General features: G+C 39.9%; 1 protein-coding gene across 1 annotated transcript in view; it reads left to right on the top strand.

Annotated features, from left to right (window-relative positions):
• Positions 1-22,425, top strand: part of SPATA17 (spermatogenesis associated 17) — a 153,094-nt gene extending 130,669 nt beyond the window's left edge. Inside the window, exon 10 of the mRNA XM_077811939.1 lies at positions 22,345-22,425. Coding sequence (XP_077668065.1) covers positions 22,345-22,425 — 81 coding nt within the window. The remainder of the gene's footprint in view (positions 1-22,344) is intronic.
• Positions 22,426-24,633: the final 2,208 nt, after the last annotated feature.

Genomic DNA, 24,633 nt, shown 5'->3' with positions numbered 1-24,633 from the left:
ATACTGTTAATATAGTGAGAGTTTAGGTACCCTGATAATCTGATAATATCTTCTGAGCTGGAGTCTCCTCTATTAACTGGGGGGTTTGTCAATGTCAAGATTCTCTCAGTCACCAAGCCCTCTATCACCTAGAACAGTGTTTCTCAACCTTTTTGATTCCAGGGACCAGCTTGCTGCCTTCCTAATCTGTCTGGGAGATCTCAGGGACTGGTGCCAGTCCACAGAGCGGTTGTTGAGAAACACTGACCTAGAATACCACACTTGCCCTCATCTGTTTTGCAAACGATACAGCTATCTCCCCGCTTAGAGTATGTGGAAGAGGACTGTCAAATTTTGGTGCAGGTTCTTCTACCTATTATAGAAAACCTCCCTCTCTCGCTCCTATACTGACATATTACAGGAGGATAGACTTCAAATGAGACACCTAGAAGGAAAACAGATGGCTGCCTCCACCTATGCCATTTGGGCCCCCTCAGTGGCCCTGTTGGGACCAGTGGGCGTTCTATCACCAAGAATTCACACTGAGGTCCTTGCAACACTGGAGGGAACAGAGAAGAGCCCATTTTGCTCAACCCCCTTTCCACTTATGCCAGACAAGAGACCTTTGAGGAGCAAGAGGCATAGGCTAATAAGGACATGACACCTTTTACTAATATTTCTTCCTCACCACTTGAAGCTGTCATGTCTCACCACCTTCTGTGGCAGATGCCTCCAGGCAGTTTCAGAAACTGATGAAGTGGATTGCTGACATGCTGCAGATTCCCTTAGAGGAGGTTCGGGAAGTCCACCATAAACTCCAAGATATTTTCCATACTTGGATATCTATAAAGATTGCCATTCTAGTTAAAAAGCTTTTATGGAGCCCACTAAGATGGTATGGCAAACTTCACTACCGTACCACTTACCTGCAAGAGGGTGGATAAAAAGTATTATTTTCCTGCTAGGGAACTGGAGTTTCTATTTTTTCCCTAATAGTGGAGGCCGTTAATGAACAAGACAGACAGCATAACTCAAAGTGACCCCCCTACAGTAAGGAACACCAGAGGCTTGATCTTTTTGGTCATAAATCCTATGCTGCAGCCACACTTCAGTTCAGAAGAGCAAACAAAGACATTGTGCCAGGCCTCCTTGTATGTGGCAGATACCGCAGCATAGCCTATTTCCAGTGCAGTGGTCATGAGAAGAGCATATTGGCTACAGGTGTTCGGCTTTCCAGGAGAGCTTTAGAGTACTGTCGAAGACTTCCCTTTTGATGGTCACAAGCTTTTTGCAGACTTGACAGATATATCTTTCCACATGGTGGACTCAAGAGCCACACTGTGATCCCTAGGGATTACTCTCCTGTAAATAAAAGGAGATTTAGTAGGAATCAGACCCCTGTTCAACAGATTGTATACCATCTGAAGCCCTGACCAAGAGACAAAGATGCTCAAAAAAAGAAACCTCCTTCAGCTACAACTACATCTTCTCAGCCATTCCTCCTACAGTAGCAATAATATCAGACACTTCACTTTTGGGTTGCAGGGCACATCTGGGACCTCATAAGGTACAGGGAAATTGGTCACTACAAGAGCAGCTTCTCAATTAATCTTTTGGAAATGAGAGCCATCAAAACTGTTTTCCTACACTTCTACCACTAATCAAATCTAAGTCAGTAAAGATGGACAGACAATGTGGCATGCATGTATTAAATCAATCATCAGGGAGGCTCACGTTTCCATCTCTCTGTTCCAAAAGCGATAAACTCTGGAATTGGTGCATAGCCTACCACATAGTCATCTCAGCTTTTACATTCCCAGCTATTCAGAACACAATGGCAGATGACCTCAGCAGCCATTTCTTTTTAAATTACAGACAGGAACTGAACTCCAGAATCCTCCACAATTTAGTCTTAGCCTGGGGGTTAGTGGAGGTTGATCTGTTTGCCATGACAGCCAATGCAAAATTCATTAGGTATCACTCCAGAGGGGGTCTTGATCCCCAATCCAGATGTAAGCAGGGTCTGAATGAGTTTCCTCCTGACATTTAGTGATGATCTTGAGGAAAAGAGTTCAGGAACAGACTATATTTGCATAAACACACCTACCCTGCCTGGGAATTCAGCAGAGGGACCTGCTTTGCCAAAGTGATCAATTTTGGCTGGTGTTGGGTTACAAGTCATTTTAGTACTGAGTGTAGGGATAATGAAATGCTATCCTGATTGTATGAGTAAAGGACAGCATAACTCTACTTAGCCTTCCCTGACTGCTAGGGTCCCCCTCAACTGAATCTCACTTGCTAAGCAGTGGGTAGGGATGCCAAATCACATTGAAAGAGAGAGAGGGTGGCAATAGGTGTTCCTGCCTGGTGGTGTGGGCTCTGCCTAAGGAGTCCTAGACACCATTTTAATCTCCCCCACTCTGCTTAAAGACAGCACTAATTAGACTCAATTGAGAGTCCTTGTTTTGTTTAGTGATTTCTAGAGCTGAAATCACTGATGACCAGGTCTAAGTGCTAAGCCTTAGACCTGGTGTGGGACAGCATTTCAGTGAAACAGACTGCGCTACCTGCACTAGCAGGGAGATTCCCACTAATTGCTGAAATCAGTGAGAGCTGAGTTAAGTGATGGGACCTCAAGACGCGGCATCGCAGAGAGTGCAGTAGAGAGGCAAGTGGCAGCAGAGAAGCAATGGCACAGCGGATGACAGTGCAGCAGCCCACAGTGGTGGCACCAGGCAGTGATGCAGAGTGAATGGCGGCAACTGTGAGCCCATTGCAGTGGAGGGAAAGGGGAGTGACGTGTTAAAGGAACATTTGTTTGTCAGACTGTCACACTGCAAGGTGAGACACTGAGGCAAAGGGTGCTGCTTAACATACTCTGGGGTGGATGTTTGCTCATGGTCATATGCATTCGAACCGCGGTCGTGGTATTTTCCCAAATTAATGCTGGGTTCCTTTTCCCTTTTATTAAAAGTTTTCTTTGCTATACACAGACTCTGGGCTTGCAAGTGGGGAAGTACTGCCTCTTAGAAGTGCCTGAGGTGGTTTTAATTTTCCCATATTGGGTGTGGGCTGGAGACGGTTCTGTTTTGTACTGTTAAGAGGAACCTCTAGATATCAAACCCGACTCTTTGTTGCTGCCAATTCCACCTGGCATGAAGTGTACGTATCAGAGACATGTTCCTCATCTCACAGACAAAAGGACTTTCCTATTCATATCCACCAACACTATTACTGTTAAAGGTTCTCAGCAAGATCAAACAAGATTGAGCCAGTCATATTGATTCTACAAATGAGGCCAAGACAGGTCTAGTATCCTTATTTGATTCAGACTCACCCTCTCTATCCTTTGTGAAGGCTTTCGATCAGTCCTTGCCTACTGACTCAGAATGCTGGTCGAACACTTTACCCCAAGCTGCAGGTTCTGAGGCTTCAAGCATGGTTCCTCAGTGGTTCTCAGGAATCGAGATAACCCATTTTTCAGAAGTACAAAACATCTTATTAAATAGTAGACAAGAACTGACAAGAAATACCTTCAGAAATGGAAATATTATCATCTTTGGTGTAACAGCCAGATTTCACCAGCTTGCTCTTCTCTTCCCAGGAGAATTATGCGTTAGAACTGAAAAATCATCTCTTTTCCTTGAATTCCATTATGGTTCACTTAGCAGCAACAACAGCTTTTCACACACCGATAGGAGGGTTTTCACTCTTCGCTCACCCCACTCTGGCAAGATTCCTAAGAGGTTTATCGACTGTCTCCCCACTAATCAGAGTTCATATGCTGAGCTGAGACTTGAACCTAGTACTTAATTGCATTACGAAACATGGTTTTGAGCCACTAGTTACATGTTCTTTATTAGATTTATCAATGAAGACAGATTTCCTGGTAGCAAAGGTTGGGAGAACTGGGGGCCTTAATGGTAGACCCTCCATTTATGATATTCATCAGAGAGAAATGCTATGGACATATCCAAAATATTTTGCCTAAGGTATTTCATATTAATCCCTTCATATTTCATATTAATCAAACCATTCAACTCCCATTTTCCCCCAAAATAGCACCAGACTAGTCAAGAAGCCATATTCCATACCCTACTTGTCAGGAGGACACTAACCTTCTGTCTAGATAGGACCTAACCATATAGAAGATCTCCTAGACTATTTGTATCCATTGCAGACAGAATCACAGAATCATAGGTCATCTAGTCCAGTCCCCTGTATTCGTGGCAGGACTAATTATCTAGACCATTCCTGACAGGTGTTTGTCTAACTTGTTCTTAAAAATCTCCAATGATGGAGATTCCACGATCTCCCTAGGTAATTTATTCCAATGCTTAACCACCCTGACAGTTAGGAATTTTTTCCTAATGTCCAACCTAAACCTCCCTTGCTGAAATTTAAGTCCATTGCTTCTTGTCCAATCCTCAGAGGTTAAGAAAAATATTTTTTTCCTCCTCCTTGTAACAACCTTTTACATACTTGAAAACTGTTATCATGTCCCCTCTCAGTCTTCTCTTTTCCAGACTAAACAAACTCAAGTTTTTCAATCTTCCCTCATAGGTCATGTTTTCTAGACCTTTAATCATTTTTGCTGCTCTTCTCTGAACTCTCTCCAATTTGTCCACATCCTTCCTGAAAGGTGTCGCCCAGAACTGGACACAATGCTCCAGTTCAGGCCTAATCAGAGTGGAGTAGAGCTGAAGAATTACTTCTTGTGTCTTGCTTACAACACTCCTGCTAATACATCCCAGAATGATGTTCGTTTTTTTTTAACAATGTTACACTGTTGACTCATATTTAGCTTGTGGTCCACTGTGACCCCCAGATCCTTTTCCACAGTACTCCTTCCTAGGCAGACAATTCCCATTTTGTATGTGTGCAACTGATTGTTCCTTTCTAAATGGAGTACTTTGCGTTTGTTCTTATTTAATTTCATCCTATTTACTTCAGACCATTTCTCCAGTTTGTCCAGATCATTTTGAATTTTAATCCTATATTGCAAAGCACCTGCAACCCCTCCCAGCTTGGTATCGTCCAAAAACTTTATAAGTGTACTCTGTATGCCATTATCTAAATCATTGATGAAGATATTGAACAGAACCAGACCCAGAACTGATCCCTGCGGGATCCCACTCATTGTGCCCTTCCAGCATGACTCTGAACCACTGATAACTACTCTCTGGAAACAGTTTTCCAACCAGTTTTGCACCCACCTTATAGCAGCTCCATCTAGGTTGCATTTACCTAGTTTATTTATGAAAAAGTCATGCGGGACAGTGTAAAAAGCTTTACTAAAATCAAGATATACCACGTCTACCACTTCCCCCCATCCATGAGGCTTGTTACCCTGTCAAAGAAAGCTATCAGGTTGGTTTGAAATGATTTGTTTTTGACAAATCCATGCTGGCTGTTACTTACCACCTTATTATCTTCTAGATGTTTGCAAATTGATTGCTTAATTATTTGCTCCATTATCTTTCTGGGTACAGAAGTTAAGCTGTTTGGTCTGTAATTCCCTGGGTTGTCCTTATTTTCCTTTTTATAGATTAGCACTATATTTGCCCTTTTCCAGTCTTCTGGAATCTCTCCCGTCTTCCACGACTTCTCAAAAGATAATCGCTAATGGCTCAGATACCTCCTCAGTCAGCTCCTTGAGTATTCTAGGATGCATTTCATCAGGCCCTGGTGACTTGAAGACATCTAATTTGTCCAAGTAATTTTTAACTTGTTCTTTCCCTATTTTAGCCTCTTCTGATCCTACCTCATTTTCACTGGCATTCGCTACGTTAGGTGTCCAAATCACCACCAACCTTCTTGGTGAAAACCAAAACAAAGAAGTCATTAAGCACCTCTGCCATTTCCACATTTTGCTATTATTTCCACCCCCGCTCATGGAGTAATGAACCTATCCTGTTCTTGGTCTTCCTTCTGCTTCTAATGTATTTGTAGAATGTTTTCTTGTTACCCTTTATGTCTCTCGGTAGTTTGATCTCATTTTGTGCCTTAGCCTTTCTAATTTTGTCCCTACATACTTGTGTTATTTGTTTATATTCATCCTTTGTAATTTGACTTAGTTTCCTCTTTTTGTAGGACTCTTTTTTGATTTTTTAGATCATTGAAGATCTCCTGGTTAAGCCAAAGTGGTCTCTCGCCATACTTCCTATCTTTCCTACACAGTGGGATAGTTTCCTCTTCTGCTCTTAATAATGTCTCTCTGAAAAACTGCCAACTGTCTTCTATTGTTTTTCCCCTTAGACTTGCTTCCCATGAGAGCTTACCTACCAACTCCCCGAGTTTGCTAAAGTCTGCCTTCTTGAAATCCATTTTCTTTATTTTGCTGTGCCCTCTCCTACCATTCCTTAGAATCATGAGCTCTATCATTTCATGATCACTTTCACCCAAGCTGCCTTCCACTTTCAAATTCTCAACCAGTTCCTCCCTATTTGTCAAAATCAAATCTAGAACAGCCTCTCCCCGAGTAGGGTTCTCCACCTTCTGAAATAAAAAATTGTCTCCAATACATTCCAAGAACTTATTGGATAATCTGTGCTCTGTGCTCTGCTGTGTTATTTTCCCAACAGAGGTCTCGGTAGTTGAAGTCCCCCATCACTACCAAGTCCTGTGCATTGGATGATTTTGTTAGCTGTTTAAAAAAAGCCTCATCCACCTCTTCTTCCTGGTTAGGTGGTCTGTGGTAGACCCCTACCACGGCATCACCATTGTTTTTTTACCCTTTTTATCGTTACCCAGAGATTTTCAACAAGTCTCTCTCCTATTTCCATCTCAACCTCAGTTCAAGTGTATACATTTTTAATATATAAGGCAACACTTCCTCCCTTTTTTCCCAGTCGGTCCTTCCTGAGCAAGCTGAACCCTTCTATACCAGTCATGTGTATTATCCCACCAGGTCTCTGTTATGCCAATTATGTCATAGTTGTGTTTATTTACTAACATTTCGAGTTCTTCCTGCTTAGAAACAAGGGTTTGGTAATTTCGAAACAGAGATTATCAAAATGGATCTCCAGTTTATTAAAATAAATTATAACAGAACTCATATTGAATCCCCTTCGAGAATGATAGCACATTCCATGAGAGCACTGTCTATGTCTATACTCTTACTTAACAATGTACCAGTTGCAGACATCTATAGAGTGGCAACTTGGTCATCTGATCCTACTTTTTCTAATCATTTTGCCTTTTTACCTGCAGCAAGATCACATGCAGCTCTAGCCAATGCAGTTCTTTCTTCTGTATTGGACTCTCCTCCGAACCTCCCACCTTTTTAATGGGGGTACTGTTTGGGAGTCACCTGAAGTGGAGCCCCAAAGAGAGACTTCTCAAAGAAGGAGGAGAGGTTACTCACCTGGTGCAGTAACTGGAGGTCTTCAAGGTATGTCCCCCTGTTGGTGCTCCACTACCCCACCTTTGTCCCCTGTGCTTTGGAGTCTCCCCTGTGTCTTTGCGGTGGAGAAGGATCTAAGGGCAGTTCACCTGTGCAGCCCCACTTAGCCTTAGTGTGGAGGATAAGGATGTGTGGGACACATGCATGGGCCAAACAGGTACTGCTACCAAAAATCTCCAATCAAAGGTTCAGGGTGCATTCTGAAGTGGAGTGTCCACAGGGACGGAAATCTCAAATAACTCCAGTTACAGCACCAGGTGAGTAACCTTTCCTTACTGTCTCTAAAATTGGGCCTATCAACCAATATATAATCAGTTGCAATTTGATAGAATTAGATTCATATCAATTGCCAAAATGAATTTTTGCCAAATGGGTAAATGACCTGTGATGGTGATCTGTTATTCTTTGACATTTTTCTTTAGACATGGTTGAACACTGATATTTGACATACAAGAAAAAGCTGCTGGATTTACACGTGGGACTGAATAAATAAATAATCACTAATGATAAGCAAAAGGAAATAGGACAGGAAATATAGTTTATAGTATGAAAGTGAAAGAAAGGAAGAGGAGTAACAGGTTTTTGGCCTAGAAGAAGTGGTCCCTGTTTTACTGACTAGGGCAAATTACATGAGGAATCTGGGAGGGGACCAGGAATTGTTCCCAGTGGCAGGTGGTATCCAAAATCACTGGTGGGCCTGCAGCTAGCAAGGGCCACTTTTGTATTCATGCCTTCTATTCTCTTCCACAGGTTGATCATATTTTCAAAGAGGGAAAACTGGACCACCATTCAAGGATGTCACAGGGATGTCTTTTGGTAGGGGATAAGGAAAGTCTGTACGGAAGTAAAGGAGAGGGACACCCCCTTACCTCTTCCAGTGCCAGAGCCTCCGCCATTCAGAATGAAAATCTGGGGTGCTTAATAGTACAGGGCAGTTAGGAGAAAAACCTGCACTTATACCTTCATGTTCTCTCCCAGTCCCTACCTCTCCCTTTCAAATCTAGCTCTTACCCTACCATTTCCCTCAACTGTTTCCCCTCTGATACATATAACCCCAATTCACTCAACCCTTCCTTCACCAGATGACTCCATTCCCCTCTGCACTGAATCCTGCCTGCCCAGCCCATCCTCCTTCAAGCTCACAACCTCTTCAAATCTCCTTAGCTCCCCAAAATTCCCACCTGCTCATAAACACAGGCATGCACACAAAATCCCTATCTCCTAATACCTCCTCTTCCTGCTTAATCTCTCCATAGTTCAGAACCACCTCTTTATCTCTGAATTCTTAACTACCCAACATACCCCTCCTGATACAGAAAAATCGGTGCTCAGACCCTCGTCTTCTCTACTCAACACCCATCACCAGAATCAGAAACCATGTAAACCATATCAGAACCGTCCCCAGCACTTGTTGCTGAGTCTGAAGCAGCAGGATCAGAGGCTCCAGAGAAGAACTCTGGCTGCAGGGAGCAAGGAATCTTATATTCTGAATTAGCCCCACAGAAGTATGCATTCCCTGCTCTGTGCCTTTTCCCTCTGTTCCCTGTAGCCTGTGTGTTACACCTCCATCAGAAATCCTCGGGGGGCAGCAGATAGTACTGTACAACGCAGTATTTCAGCCACGCCGTTGTGGTATTATTGATGAGATTTAGCCTCATTAGCCCCTAAATGCCACCTACTGCTGGTTCTTCCAAAACATATATATATATATATATATATATATATATATATATATAAATAGAGAGAGAGAGAGAGAGAGAGGACAGGATAAAAATAAAACAGTAAATACCCTGAAATGGCTGGAACCATGTCAACATGGCCTAAAAGATTTCTGAGTAAGGGAAGACTGATACCAAATAAATAACAGCCTGCTGAGTTTGTTTATGTACCTTATGCACACAAATACTCAAGTATACCCAGTCTTTGTGCATGCAAATGGCCAGTTAGATGCCTATCTGACCATATGCATGTGAAAATACCTGCTGTGACTGCCCCAGAAGGCATTTGTATATATCAACTGGGCACACATAAATGTATGCTTAAATCTATTATCATATTTAGACATTACACACACACACTATAAAATATATTTGTAGGATAGAGGTCCTGAGGACTAAATAGCTTGTTTAGGGTGTCTGATGCGTTTTCATTCAGCAAAAGTCTTTCAGGACTACTGTGGTGCACTATTCTAAAAGGTGGACAACTTGTATCATGACTAGAGCTGGTTGCATCCCAGTATATCTGTTTCACTAGAATTTCTGAGATTTCAAATTAGAGCAAAAGCAAATATTTTATAAATTACTTGCAAAATGGACATTCCCAAAAATGTCAGTTTCAGAAAATTTTCACGTTGGAATTTTGAAATTTTGTTGGAATTTTGATTCAAATTTTATTTTATATATTTTCCACATTATAGTATTTTTATATTTACATTATTTCATAACATCAGTAGTAGTAGTGCATACGATGCATTATTACTACTAATATAATAATATGATATAATGGAATAGATTATTTCAACTATTATTTTTATTTAAAAAATAAAAGGACGGAGTGCTAAAAGTAGCCACTTTGGAAATATATTTAATAGCAATGCTTTAATCATATATGGGGAAAAATAAGAACTTCTCAGGGGCTATGGATAGATCTCTTCCACCCCAACCCGTCCCTGCCCTCATTTCTCCCCACCCTCATTTCCCCCCACCCCTATACCCAGTGGCCACTGAGCGATTTAATCAGTTGCATCCATGGTTTTGAAGAAGAGGAACAGGTTATGTGAACAGTGAGGAAGAGAGAACTCCCCCATCTTGATCCAAGAAATAGATTATCTCATAAAGAAGAGAAAATTACTGGCAGAAGAACTGAAGCACTGACTGAGGGCTGGGTTGAATATTCTTCTTTTCCCAGATGCAGTGAAAGTCAGGCTACCTGCCACTTCATGAGAAGGGTCGTTGGGAAAGTGGGCCAGGAAGATCGGATTTGGTCACAGATTGAACATGACTATTATATAAACCCCTTTGAAAGAGCCAAAGAAAGAATTGATACCGATTGCTCCAACTCTTCCTTTTCATAGAGATAACAGAACAGGGACATCCTCTTATGTCTGAGCTGAATAGATCAATGTGTGCAAACACTTAGTCCAAATATATATGGACTAAAAGCAGGCATAGTGATTTATAAAAGCCCACTTTAGTCAGACAATAGCATGTTGATGACTGTAGACCTGGATAACAACCCTGATGACCTAAGACTCCCCCCATGTTATGCAGATTATCTTCATTTACAAGATTTTGGTGTGCTAAACAATGTTGCATAAAATATTTAGGTGTCCGTTTAACCCACAGTTGGATTAACTCTATGAGTCAAACTATATTCTCTTGCTGAAAATACAACAAAAAACACTAACGAGGTCTGCTGAGTCAGCAAAAAGTAATAACATGGTGCATGGGAAAAATCAAAGTGGTCAAATTGGCACTGCTTCCATAAATTATGTTTGTGTTTCTAATCTTCCCCATAGAGATCCTTTTCAAAACTACTAGGAGAAATGCAATCTTCCATATCCTAATGTATTTAGATGAGATTAAAAAAGAGAGAGAGAGAGAGAGAGAGACTTACCCCATAGTACACCACCTAATATCTTAGAGGACACTGCTGTTCAGACCCAATTAATAACACTAGTTCTGTAATAAAGTGGGGATAAAACACAAGTATTGTAACAAAGGAGAACTAAACAGACGCAATTAATAACACTAGTTCTGTAATAAAGTGGGGATAAAACACAAGTATTGTAACAAAGGAGAACTAAAGGATTGTAAAAACATTAATTTTCCTTCCCAGGCAGCAAAAATTGCCTCAGAAAAGGTCTTATCTTGCGGTGAAACTACTACCTTTAAAATCTGGGATAAAACCAGAGTTATGGCCAGCCTTTCTCCTCCACTTTGAAACCAATTAGGTCTACTTCAAATCTCCTTCCAGGAGACACTAATTCCTTTTTTTTTTGCATATGCACAAGTGGGGAAGGGAGAAGAGATAGGATTGCAGAGAATGGATTGGTCACTTAGAGATGAGATAAAACTGGACCTTGAGGAATTGCGGAAAAACATACTTTGCTCAGTATTCCAGCCTTTAACTATCTACATTTAAGCACTTTGCCCTTAATCCATACTCTTAATCCATAATCTCTGGCAGATTTCCAGAAACTCCTTGCAGACACTAACAACAAATTCAGGCTCAAAGGGTATTACCCATTTTTTTGTGTTTAGAAAAACCATCAAACTAGAAATGGAAGATAAATGTAATTATATGGAAAGACGGAGAAAATCTCTCAAAAAGGAAATTTGTATTTGAGTAGTGGTCGCTGATCTAGTGATGGCTGCTTCCTCTCCCATCTGTGTTACCATTATAAGATCTTGTTTCAGTTAGTTCATGATAGCCTCTCAGCTGAAAAAGATTTTCAGACATATCAGATGCATGCTGTAGAGGGTGAAATGTAATGTAACTCCCTGCCTTTATGGTGGGACTGTCCTAAAACACAAGAACACTGATCCAATACTCTCTCTTTGATATAACAGAAAAGTTAAGATAGACCCTTGACCACTTAGTGGTTGTATTGAGACATCCAGTGAAGGATATTTACCCTTAACAACATGCGAAGCTCATAACACCTCTCTAAATTGTGACAGAAGGTGTATTGGCTGAGATTTTAAAAAGAAAAGATGCACCAGGTAATATTGTGTGGCTCAGAATGTTCTAACGCATGCGTAAACTCACGAACTGTGACAAATAAGATGATGAAAGATAATACTAAAACAGGCAGAAGACTTAAAATAATGTAAGTGGTTCACTTTATTGCAAGATAATTGCAAACATTGTAACTATTCTGAATAAAGTCGTTACTAAGGCTGGAAAAGGACTTAGAGTGCATCTTCTGACGCCCCATCCCTCCTGTTCAGTAACTTTTTCAGTGCTTTCAGAAATATTGTACTGTGCATTGCTTTGTTCAGGTATTTGCACATGAGCATTCACACATGCAAATTCTGCTAAATAAATATAAAATCTTTACTTTGTTACTGATTTAGGAATATTTTGTGTTTTTTCCAATTAATTTTGAAGTCTAATCAATCACACAAAACTAGAAATATCTGTAACTGTTTTTTCTTTACTTAGAGCTTTTCTAGACAAACAGTGCATGACAAGCTGAGTTGTTAATCTACAGACTAACCATCCACGTAGACCATGCTGTTGCACACTAAAAGTTCTCTAGTGCACATTGTGTACTGCTGGTCAAACCACACTAGGAAACTTTGAGTGCACAACAGCAGGGTCCATGTGGACAGTTAGGGCATGACACACTGGCGTGCTGTAGATTTACACTCCCCTTGTCCTGCACTCAGTGTTTGTGTAGACATGCCCTTACACTCATCTAAGCTGAACCAAGTCAAAACCACACTGCATCAAACCACCGCTATTTCTAATGTTAGGAAGCCAAGCCTGAACTATCCTTAACCATCTGAGTTGCTCAAAACAGTCAGCCTACTAGAATTAATTCAAAACGCCCTCTCACATGTAAAAACCAATTAAGAACAAACAATTTAGAACCACCTCCAACCTACTAGAATTAAGCCAGTTACTTACAACCTGTTGAATTCAAAACTAACTCTGATTTACCTCAAAAAGAACAACAACATCACAGCTCACTTCCAGAAACCTGATCCAGAACAATGTAAAAAATGCCAAACTGGAATCACTTTTAAGCATCAGATATCGCCTCAGATTATTTCATTCTAATATCTGTCAATTTAAGATAGATGCAACTTGATCAGAGCAGGTTAAAAGTGTTTTCTGGCTTTAGTCCAACAGGTTAAACATGGCGCTGGTCTGGTCTTGGCAGACCACAATTGGCTCTGGAAAGATAATGCTAGAGTTGAACATATTAGACAATGAAAGAGCAGCATATACATGTCATAAATCAAGATACTCTTGCCTAAATGCATTATTTTCTAGCACATATCCTATTGCCAGCAGTTGGAAAGTTAGTCATCATCAGGCCAAAGAATTTGTATAAGGATGCAAGGTCTGTGTTTACATTCCTACCCCCTCATTTTTCATCAAAAGTTTTTAAAGACAGTGTTTTCATATGTACACAGGATTGTAATGTTAGGCATAGTTACACCTCACTTGGATTTAATATCCTCATAGAATATCCTTATTTATTACTCATCAGTGTGTTTTCATTTTTGACAAATGTCATTTATACACCTTAGATAAATTAAGATGAAGCTACTAAATGTCTAATCCCCTTTTAAAAAATGCTTTTTGAAAGTGGCCTGCAATAAATCAAGATTTGAATGACAACAGCAAATAAGTAACTCCTGGTACTCTGAATACCAATCAAACTATTTCACCTGTACATTTGTTTTTTAGCCCAGATTCAATAAAGTTCAGGGGTATCCAAGTATGAAATAGCTGGTGAAGAAATTCACATTGCTTTCTTAATTTAATTTACTTGTAAAAAAGACCACATTAGTTCAGAAAATAGAATATCATCTTTGGCAATTTTGGTTCAAATATAGATATAGGGCCTGTTCAGACACAGGCAGAACAAAACTTTGGATAGTGCAGTTTCCACAGATTATTTTAACAATGTGTAGGAAAGCATAATACAGTATACACTGTACTGTTTACTTAGACGAGTCTGTGAAGAATATTACACTTTTTAAAACTGAGTCTGGGATCTGAATTTGCCAACAGGCGCAGTCCCACCCTGAAAAGTGACAACGTAGAAGTGCCAATTCCCTCTTCCATAGATTTGTTTTCTGTGTGTATTCAAAGTTACAGTTGCACAGAATTCATAAAAAATAAGGTTTTGTTTCTTTTTACAGCATTGCAGAGCCAATAGATGTACGGGAGAAAGAGCTGGATTCTAACCTGGTTTCCACAACAGTAATAGACTTTTTAACCCAGTTCAAATTATAGGGCTGAAGTCTGATCTTACACTTACTTGGGCAACTCCAATGAATGCAGTGGGGTTGCAGGTGTACTGAGGGCCAAATTTGAACCAGAGATCATTATTCCTGCTGAGATTGCACAAGCCAAAAAGAAAAGTACTCTACTGTTGTCATATCCCAGGCTAAATTTAGAGAGGCAACATTTAGGGGGAAATAATCCCATTGATCCAAGCCTTGATGTCCTTACCCGGTTTCCACTCAGTTCTTTTTTAGGCAAAACCCCCATTGAAGCTGGCATCTGGTTTGTCTGAGGAAGGCGTAGTAAAAACTGAGTAAGAACATACAGAATTGGCCCACTTAAAATGATCACTGTGTACAATTACTGTAAAAACCCAGTTTTTATGAGACGCATTTGTTCATTACCAAAGAATTGGAAATATTAAACGGTGACTTAAGCAGTCACGTTACCTAAAACGTCATTCTCTTCTAGCAAGCCATTGCCTGGCCCTTGCAGCTGTGCACGAGAGTAAGGGGATGTCCTTTTACTCCCTGATGTGGACTACCTGTACCATGGCTAGCAGTGTGGGGAGGGAAGTAGGCTCCACAGAGCGGCTATGACTCCTCTCCCATCCTGTGCAGGTACATTGGACAGGATAGGGTGGGGACTGGGCAAAGCCAAGGCTCCATCTTCAACACACCAGCCAGCACAACTGTGCTAGGGGGAAGAACTGTGGGCAGGTACAGATCTGGCAGGGTACTTCCTCCCAAGAGCAGCAGGGAGATCATGAGACAGTCACAGTCTCCCCTGCCGAGCTGTTCCAGATGCTCTGCCTCCTCACACTAGGCAGATCATACAGTAAGGATCTAGACCTATGTGATTATCAGATTAGTCCTTTTTCAAATTCATCAGCAGTAATTAGAAATCTTTCATAATTTTAGCAAGCCCTGCTTGAATTTGGTTCTTTCATTTATAACTCCCAAGAGGAAATGTGTGTAAACTAGTGACAGTTTTAACGCTTAGTAAAATGTAAGTATAATTAGAATGAAATATTTGTTGCATAAAGTAAACAGCAATTACTGTTTTCTTCCTCTGTTTGAAAGCTATGAAAATAGTGTTGCTAGACTTCCTACTGTGAGAATAATTTCTTGATTTTTGTGCACATAATATCATATGCTTCCTGTCAATAAAAGAGCAAACCGACAAGCAGCAAAAAGTTGTCTGATGGAAATGTCATACAGAAGAATATAAAATTGGCTTTTGTAATGGCTAAGCAATATTGCTTTTTATTTTAAGATCTAATGACAAGTTGATTCAAAGGGTAAGATTTTCACTTATAAAATCAATAAAGTAAGTTGAAAATTGCCCTCTACATTACTCAATCTTTTTGAATCAGAGAGTTTATTATCGTCAGTGTTGTTTGCATTTGCAAGTGGCAATTTGGGATTTAACGAGACATCACATTTGGAGCTTGTCAAGAAGTTCCATTAAGTCCAAGTGCAGAAAAGCAGCCAGTTCAGGATGGACATTGCAAAGAATAGAGTGAAACAGTATCACAACATTATGGGCTGGATTTTGACCGGCTGCTCTGCTGGTACACGATATGGGAAAGGTGAAGGGTCCTTTCCTTACTTGAACTCCCACGCAGAAGCTAGTTGTGATTTCATTCCTTGCACTCACCTGAGTGAATTGACTATAGAAAGGTAAGAATTGTTAAGAGCATTAGCCATTCCAAAGGGGTGGGGGTATGTCCGTGGCCTTTTTCCCCTCTCCACTGCATCAGCCAGCTAACAAGGAGAGCACACACTACACTGTTAAGTATTTCAGTGCTGTTCTCCCACTGCAGGGAGCTTCCAATAGGCACTGTGCCTCCCTGAGAGTCAATACCCCTCCACAGACACAACAAAGGCCAGTGTCTAATGCATAACTTTGTTAGTATAGCCTATTTTAAGGGGCTCAGTGACCCAATTGGTTAACACATTAGCTTTTCAACTTTGTAGCCTTAAGTCACAGGAGACCTATATCTGGTTTGTGGACATTAGCCCACATCAGAAAATACTACTGGCAGTCTGTGCCCACCAGCCAGAAAAAACACTATTATGTCAGGCATTTGCATCCTGTACTTCCTGGCTAATTAACTGGAGAGGCTATACGCAAGAAATAGTTCCTGCTACCCAGGAGAAGTGGGTAGCCATTATTAATGTCCCAGCTCATATCTCTCAGTAGCTCTCATGAGCAATGCTGCTTAAGGTGTCTAAATGTACTGGTGGGAATTAAAAATTATAGTCCAGACCCCTTTCACTAGCTGAAATATTGTAAAGTTGTATCGCTGGGGCCAGGATTGGTGTCAATGTACTTTGTGTGAAAAGTGCAATAGAAGCATTAGTATTTGACAGCCCTGGTTGAAATAAGTGAAATTAATGGAGCTCTTTTCATATACGACAAGGCCATGGCACCCCTTTCATGCTGCTTACAGACAGAGAAAAGTCAATACTTTTTTTATTACTTGACACTGACCTACATTCTGCACTACAAGTGCCAGGCCCACTAATTGGTTTCAGTTGTGAGAAAAGTTTGCCCCAAAGAAACATTGGAGCAGATAAATCAATCTTTTTTAGGGTAGCTTAGTGGGTTTTGAGCACTTGAAATGACATTTGTGTTGTATTGACAGAATGGGTTGTTATACTCATTTTGTCATGTCAGAAGCCCTTGTACTAGTTGGAAATGTTGTTAACCAGTACCGATAAATTTACAAAGCAAGAACTTGGCTAGATCAACATTTTACTTTTATAACAGATTCCCACTTCTGATCTGCTTTCTTTGTTAGAAATCTCTGTGGCTATTAAAAGGTCATGGAGCTTATGAGGACAGCTCAGTTTAAAGCTCTAATTTTACTATCACAGGCACTAACATCAAGGATATACTTACACATGGACACCCAGAGTTACACAGAAAGGATCATACTGTATCAATTATTATTTTAAACAGTATCCCTCATTGAATCCTTCTTTAAAAATAAATGACATGATATGTCCCAGGATATTGACTCAAAAAGGAAGTTAAGCAGAGATGAGTTGAATACCCCTGCTAGCAGTACTCACTAATCCAAGGACAGAATGACAATTTGGGTAACTGTGTCCCTATGTAGCATAACATTACATTTTTTTCATGACCATGTATATTATTACTTCTGGTTGCCATTTTTTGTAACATGTATGACTGTATGTCTTGCATTGGATAGAACATGTCATCACAGCACTTACTTTGATGTCAGATTTTTTTTCTGAGACCCACATAGATTTGTTTACCTTTTCTCAGAGCATATTGTCACAAATGACATTGTGCAGTGGTGGTAATGTATTGGGCTGTCTTGTAGGTTGCCCAGGTTGGTTCAGAAGAAACCTTGGTCTGTGGATCATGAGTCTAGGGAGAATGTTGTTCATTGCAGAGGTTACACAATTAACCTTTGGAACAGAAGTATGTGGAGCTGTTTCAGTCTGTCATGGCAATCTATATTTAGGTACCTCTTTAAAAATGGAACTTTATCACCAGAGACAAAGGACATTCAAAGTTCACACCATGAACCATAATGTTCCAAGTTCAGCAACTGCCCATCAGCTTCATAGTTAATTACGGGCTTAACGCAGAATTATGGAGGGAAATTCTAAGGTCTGTGTTATGCAGGAGGTCAGAGTAGATGAACATAATGGTCCCCTCTGGCCTTAGCATCTAAAAATTTGGGAGGTAAGAAGATGCTGCTTTCCGCCTACTTTTGTTTTGGATTGAAGTAATAGGCTGTCCTTCTTCAAGCTGATGCCTAACTATACTTCCAACCTCTACCACACGTTGCTCGATAAGACCTCAGAAATGCATTTTTTGGTTATGTGCAATTTATGCACTGTAATCTTTTCTCCATGTTATTGTTGAAAGAAACTATTAATAAAAAATTTTCGCTGGAAACACGAGGGGCCATTTTCAAACAGCCTTCCAATGGGTACCCATTTGTTCACAAATAGCTTTGCAAATGTCCATATAGTTTGCGCACACAAGTGAAAATTTACAAGTGCAAAGATGATTTCTGTTCAAAAAGGGGGAGTGATTGCTTGTAAATTCTATTACTTGTGTGCAGTCAGTTGTGTGTGCAAAATGGAGCATCAGTTTTAAAAGTTTAAATCTTGAATTTTAATTTTGAAGCCATTTTATAAAGTACCAATTGCCCTCAGTCAGATGTAAAATTTCTTTGGAATTGATTTTTATCAACAACATCCCCAATGTAAACTACTTGAGCATTAATTGTAGATTTTTTTATTTTTATTTTATTTTTTTACAAAGTCCATATTGTGATCACAGGAGTCTGCTCACTGAGACAGTTCTTTGCTTGCTGACTATACACTGCCCCTTTTTTGAATTCTTTGTCCATGGGTGAGGAGCAGACGTGACAAACAAGTAGTCAATGCATTTAAAAGGTCCCCAGGTCTTGTTAAACTCTAGCATTCTGACTACAGCAGCTTACAGTTTCCTCTAGTAAAAGAATTCAGAGTTCAACATGTTTGAAAATGAGAAGTGATTTCTTGATTTGGTTTGGGGATTTAAAAAACAGGTTTGAGCTGATCTCATCCTGCTTCCTGGCCAATCTGTAGAGAACACAGGTCAGATCCCCTTGGCTACAGCCAAGGCACACACAGCACAAGTTAAGAAGGGTATTGTGCAAAAGGTGCATGACGCTTACCTTTGTACCTTACTACCCCAGTCCTGGGACTGTTCAGTGTAGGGCCTCTCCCAGCTGTATGTTAGCGCAGACTAGTGGTGCACTAATGTATACCAACTGCAAAACAGCCATAAATAGCTGAAACAGGAAAGGATTGGCAAGTTAAAAGATAGTGTGGACCATACCTCTTTTTCTTCATCCATGCCCTCTATATAGGCAGCTGGAAGAGGAGGTGGTGTAGGATTCTGTACACTATATTTGTGTCACTTAAGGATCCACTTGAACTGGGGTGCGGCAAATAGTCCTGTGGCACCTTATAAACTAACAGACGTTTTGGAGCATAAGCTTTCATGGGTGAATACCCACTTCGTCGGATGCATGTAGTGGAAATTTCCAGAGGCAGGTATAAATATGCAAGCAAGAATCAGGCTAGCGATAACGAGGTTAGATGAAGCCCTCTTCTAGCAGCTGAGGTGTGAACACCAAGGGAGGAGAAACTGCTTTTGTAGTTGGCTAGCCAGTCACAGTCTTTGTTTAATCCTGAGCTCATGGTGTCAAAACAGAGGGAGGGAGGGAGGGCCTGACGACATGTACCCAGAACCACCCGCAACAATGTTTTTTGCCCCATCAGGCATTGGGATCTCAACCCAGAATTCCAATGGGCAGCTGAGACTGCAGGAACTGTGGGATAGCTACCCACAGTGCAACACTCCGGAAGTCGACGCTAGCCTCGATACTGTGGAAGAACTCCGCCGAGTTAATGCACTTAATGCATTTAGAGCATTTTGTGTGGGGACACACACAATCGACTATAAAAAAAAGATTTCTAAAAAACCGACTTCTATAAATTCGACCTAATTTCGTAGTGTAGACATACCCTCAGTCTATAAGGGGCCACAGGACTCTTTGCCACTTTTACAGATCCAGACTAACATGGCTACCCCTCTGATACTTGAACTGGGGTGATCATCTCAGGGATAGACACACGACTCCATATGCAGAATCCACCAACAGTATGTTGCAAAGTGGCCACACTGGACTGGAGGATCTGGTCCTCTATTTCATTATCTTCTATTATACCTGTTATAGGAAATTCATAGAAAATGGCAAATGCAGCTGGAAAAATTAATCACGGGTATGCCATCTGGAAAATGGCCCTCCTTACATATTGCTATTGAGTTTTTGTGCTGAGAGCCTTTTGACTGTGTTGTTTAATTGTATAGCCAATGGATTGAATACACTTGTAGTTAATTTTGAAAAATGTTCAAGAGACCAAATAACCAAACTCAGACAAATTTATTGTCTAAAGACAAAACAGTACCATACATAAAGGAAACATGCATGCCCTCCTTTTGGGAAGCAATTCTTATTTCACAGCATGTTCATCTTATGTAGAGGTATGCTTTGGAAATATGCATTTAAACAAGCTATATTTATAGTAGGGTGACCAGATGTCCCGATTTTATAGGGACAGTCCTGATTTTTGGGTCTTTTTCTTATATAGGCTCCTATTACCCCCCCACTGCCACCCCCATCCCGATTTTTCACACTTGCTATTTGGTCACCCAAATTTATAGTATAGTTTTACAAGGTACAAAACTCTCTATATGTCACTAAAATCCAACCCACCAGTTTGTAACAATTCCTTAATTTATTGTTTTGTTACATACTTTGTCTCTGTTTGGATACAATATTCCAAAACAGTTCCTGTGGAAGTATCTGTTCTAGGACATCGAACGTATGTATCTTGATTTTGTATTTGCTAGCACCAAAGCTGACTTCAGCTTTGCAGTGTGTTATGGGATACTTACCAGGAGTGAACAAGAGTAAGCAGAATACCATTCAAATATAAAAAGTCTGTGCTAACATTTATATATAACACAATGTGTAATATATATTAATATGGCGTGCAATACTTATAGCATATACCTGTTGGCTAACAACTGATGTAAAGAGAAATATCTTTTCATGAGCACAGTTTGTGAATGTGTAAAAGACATTTGCCCCCATGTTAGAATAAAAATGTATCTTTAAATTGGGACTTTACAGAATAGCTTGAATGTAATTTATAGTTTAAAAATAAGATCCATTCTCTTCACCTTCTCTGAGTTTTCATGAATTATTTTGCAATCGTAGCTAAGTGCAGCTCCTTCCTCTTTGTGCTGCTTCAGTGGCATGGGAGGATACAGGGGTTCTCTAACAGGAAAATCCCCACATCAGATAAAGTCAGCTGTATGCTACCCACCCTCCCAGCAGGTGTTGGGTGGGGACAGAAGGGGATTTGGCCAGACATGTACTATTCTCCAATGATCCCCTGTCAGGGGAACTTAGAGTAGTCCCTAAGCTGCTCTCAGTAACAGTAAAGAATAGGAAAGGAAGAGATATGATGAGGAAGTATAGAAACACCCTATAAGAGGCAATAAGCACACATACCCAGAGCGAGAGCATGCCAGGATACTCTGGGGCAGGGTTTCCTATGCCTTCTTGCCTTTTAGTGCACCAGCAGAGCAGAGTCATAATTAAGCTCTATATATTTAAGTAAATAAATTACTAGGCTTTTTTGCTAAAATTATGTTCACATTTTTTCCTCTGTTGCAAACATGATGGGTTTATTTATTCAGTGTATTTTATATACAACTTTAATTGGTCTAACTGCACAGTCATCAGTGAATTTATTTACCCTATCAAACTGTGAGGTCTTGCCTAGATGTGGTCAAACATAACTGCTGTTGCCACGATCAGAGCCAGTTGTTTAAATACTCAGTTGTGAGTATCCAGTGAAATAGCTTTAAATAACAAGATAAACAGTACAGCTGCCAACCCAAAGTAATCTTACACTGAGGGGGTAAGTAGCACAGAAAATTTCCTCTTTGTCATTTTGACTTGGGTTTGAAGCTAGACCTGGGCTTAGTTCCAGCTCAAAAAGCCGTTCACTTCAAAGGCTCCTAAATCGTCCCAAGGAGCTAATTTTGGCAGTCAATTGTTTTTGTTTGGCCAGGCATCTTAATAGCAAATGCCGTCTGCTCTGCCAAATGAAGACTTCTTCAATGTTCAGAACCACCATTCCCAATTTTTTCCTGATAAAAGGGGTGGGTGTTTGCTAGTAGCCTTTTTCCTCAAAAAAAAAAAAATGTGCATAACTTATGTCCTAAATTTTACCTTGCATAACAGGAAAATTAAAACGGAAGAAAGACCAATGGAACTGTACAATATCTACAGACCTCTTAAGTATACTAAAAAATAAAAGTGAAAAAACAAACAAAAATACCCAAACTTAACTGTCTTTTTTCCTCTCTGTTTTTTCTAGGACTTTGAAACAGTGTTACCATCCATTGATCTCTTTGATAAGTTTGGACAAACATATTCCAAAACTGGGCAAATAGTGTAAACATCTATCTATACTGTATCTATTCTATCCAGTATAAGAACTTCTGATAAGCTATAAAGCTAGCAATAAAGATCTTTGAGACAATGCAAAGCACAATGTTGATTAACTTTCATCTAAGGATTGTAAATGTTTTCCATAAAATGTTGTATGCTACACCTATAATAAAGTAGTATTATACTTCTTGATCTTTTAGAAATGCAGTTTTTAATATTAAAAATCTTTTTATAGTTCTGGCAAATGTAATGAATTAGGAAAACTGGCGGACTCTTATAAGTCTTCTATAAAATACTTCATTTATTTATATAGTAATTAATGGAAAAATCATGGATAAGATCCTGCAACTGTGTTTATTAGAATTATGTAACAGGTGTTAACTACTATAGAAATATTGTTTTCTCTGAAACATGTAAACCTTGAATCTAACTCATGGAAGAATCTACAAATGTTGAAATTTTCTCCTTTGGGGCCTGAACCACATCTTTTACAATCAATGGCTCCCAGGGGAGCTGGATTGGGTCATTTATACAGAGATTACTGCTTTAACTTTTCAACTTTTACATCCTTCAACTTTTCTCTGCTTGCTATAACTCTGCAGAATTAAGAAAGAAAAACTGCTATTCTGTAACACTTTCACATATTAGCTTGTAGGCAAATCCATTTATGCATATTTGCAGTATTCTATGTATTGCATTTTACTCCTGGTCCAAAATATCTCTTGTGATAAGAAGACTGGCACATGGGAGGATATGCTGCAAAACAACCAGGTTATAGATGGTTAAGGATGAACACATTTTTGATGACACAAAATTCATTCAGGTCACCATATCCCACATGCATTTTCACTAGAGCACCCTTGGTTCCCATTAACTGCAAAGTTCTGAGCATCCTGGGTTCCCATTAACTGTAATGCGAATCAAGAGTGCTCATCACCTCCTGGGAGGAGGAGTTCAACACTTTGCAGGACTGGGTTATAATTTATTTCTTCAAATAATAATGTCAGTGGATTCTGTTTTCATAGCACTTTGCTGTCGGAATGCTTGGAGAGATACTGCATTTTTCTCCTCATGTAATCTGGAATATTTGCAACTACCCTTCTCAACTGAAAAAAACTTTTTTTATTGACAATTTTTTATAATGTGGGTCTACTGTCCTCTCCAAATGAACATGCAACTCCTTTAATCCGAAGAGGTGTGTCTATACTAGGAATTGAACCATTGCTGACAGAGCTTTGCAGCAGCAAGTCTCCCTGAACCAGTACTGAAAATAGTTTACATTCTAGTATAGACAGGGCCAAAATATTTTCAATCCCATTTCAGAAAGTCTGAGATTTGTGGGAACCAGAGGACAGGTGAACCCTCAGAGATCAGAGGAAAAACATATTCCACATTTTATAAATGACAGTGGTACCAAGAGAGGAAGAAAGGAAGACTGTATTTTTGTTCTTTTGTACTTTTTATTTTTTTAGCAAATTCCAGCTTTTAAAAGTTTGTCTTTCTGAGTTGCAACAGGAAATGAATGTCCTTTAATTCTGGTATGTGAGAAACAGCAACTTCAGACAAGTCCCTTCTGTTACGATTTAATTTCACCAAATAAATCGGAGTGCTTCTGTGCTTTGTGGAGGGGGCTGAGCATGAGACGCTTGCACAAAACTGTTGATGAATAAAGATGCCACAGTAATTTTTAGATGTGAGAGCTATCTATTTGATTGCTGCCGCTTCAAGGTAGTTCATCACTTCACAATAACTCACCCCTGTGTTGCCTCTTACTTCCATACCACATTTTCCCATCAGTTCGATTAGAAATGGCAATACCTTTATCAGATTAATCTTTCTTTCTTTTAATATCTCTGACCCCAGGATAAACAAAACCTACCCATACAGACCATCATTGCAGATGCTAGAGTTTTCAACAGCTGACAGTTCTCAACATAGATTAAGGTTAAAAAGAGTCCTTTCAATTCACTCTCACTGTTTGACTCAGCTCTCTCTCTCGTTCTTTTAACCCTCATTCGTTTAATTTTTTTAAACACAACAGGCCATTTCCCATAAGCCTTCTTACACACAAAGTATGTCTGTGGATTTTATTTGAGTAAGAGACAGCTCCAAAAATGCAGCAAAGTAATAACTTTATTACTTGTCACTTCTTTCTCCAGATGTATTTTTGTAGGGAAGACAATGCTCTCCTTTTCAGCATGGGACGATATAGAAC

This window comes from Eretmochelys imbricata, chromosome 3 (genome assembly GCF_965152235.1).
Source record: "Eretmochelys imbricata isolate rEreImb1 chromosome 3, rEreImb1.hap1, whole genome shotgun sequence".
NCBI classification, from domain to species: domain Eukaryota; kingdom Metazoa; phylum Chordata; order Testudines; family Cheloniidae; genus Eretmochelys; species Eretmochelys imbricata.
The sequence above is the reverse complement of the archived record's forward strand: the minus strand, read 5'-3'. Positions and strand labels throughout refer to the sequence as shown.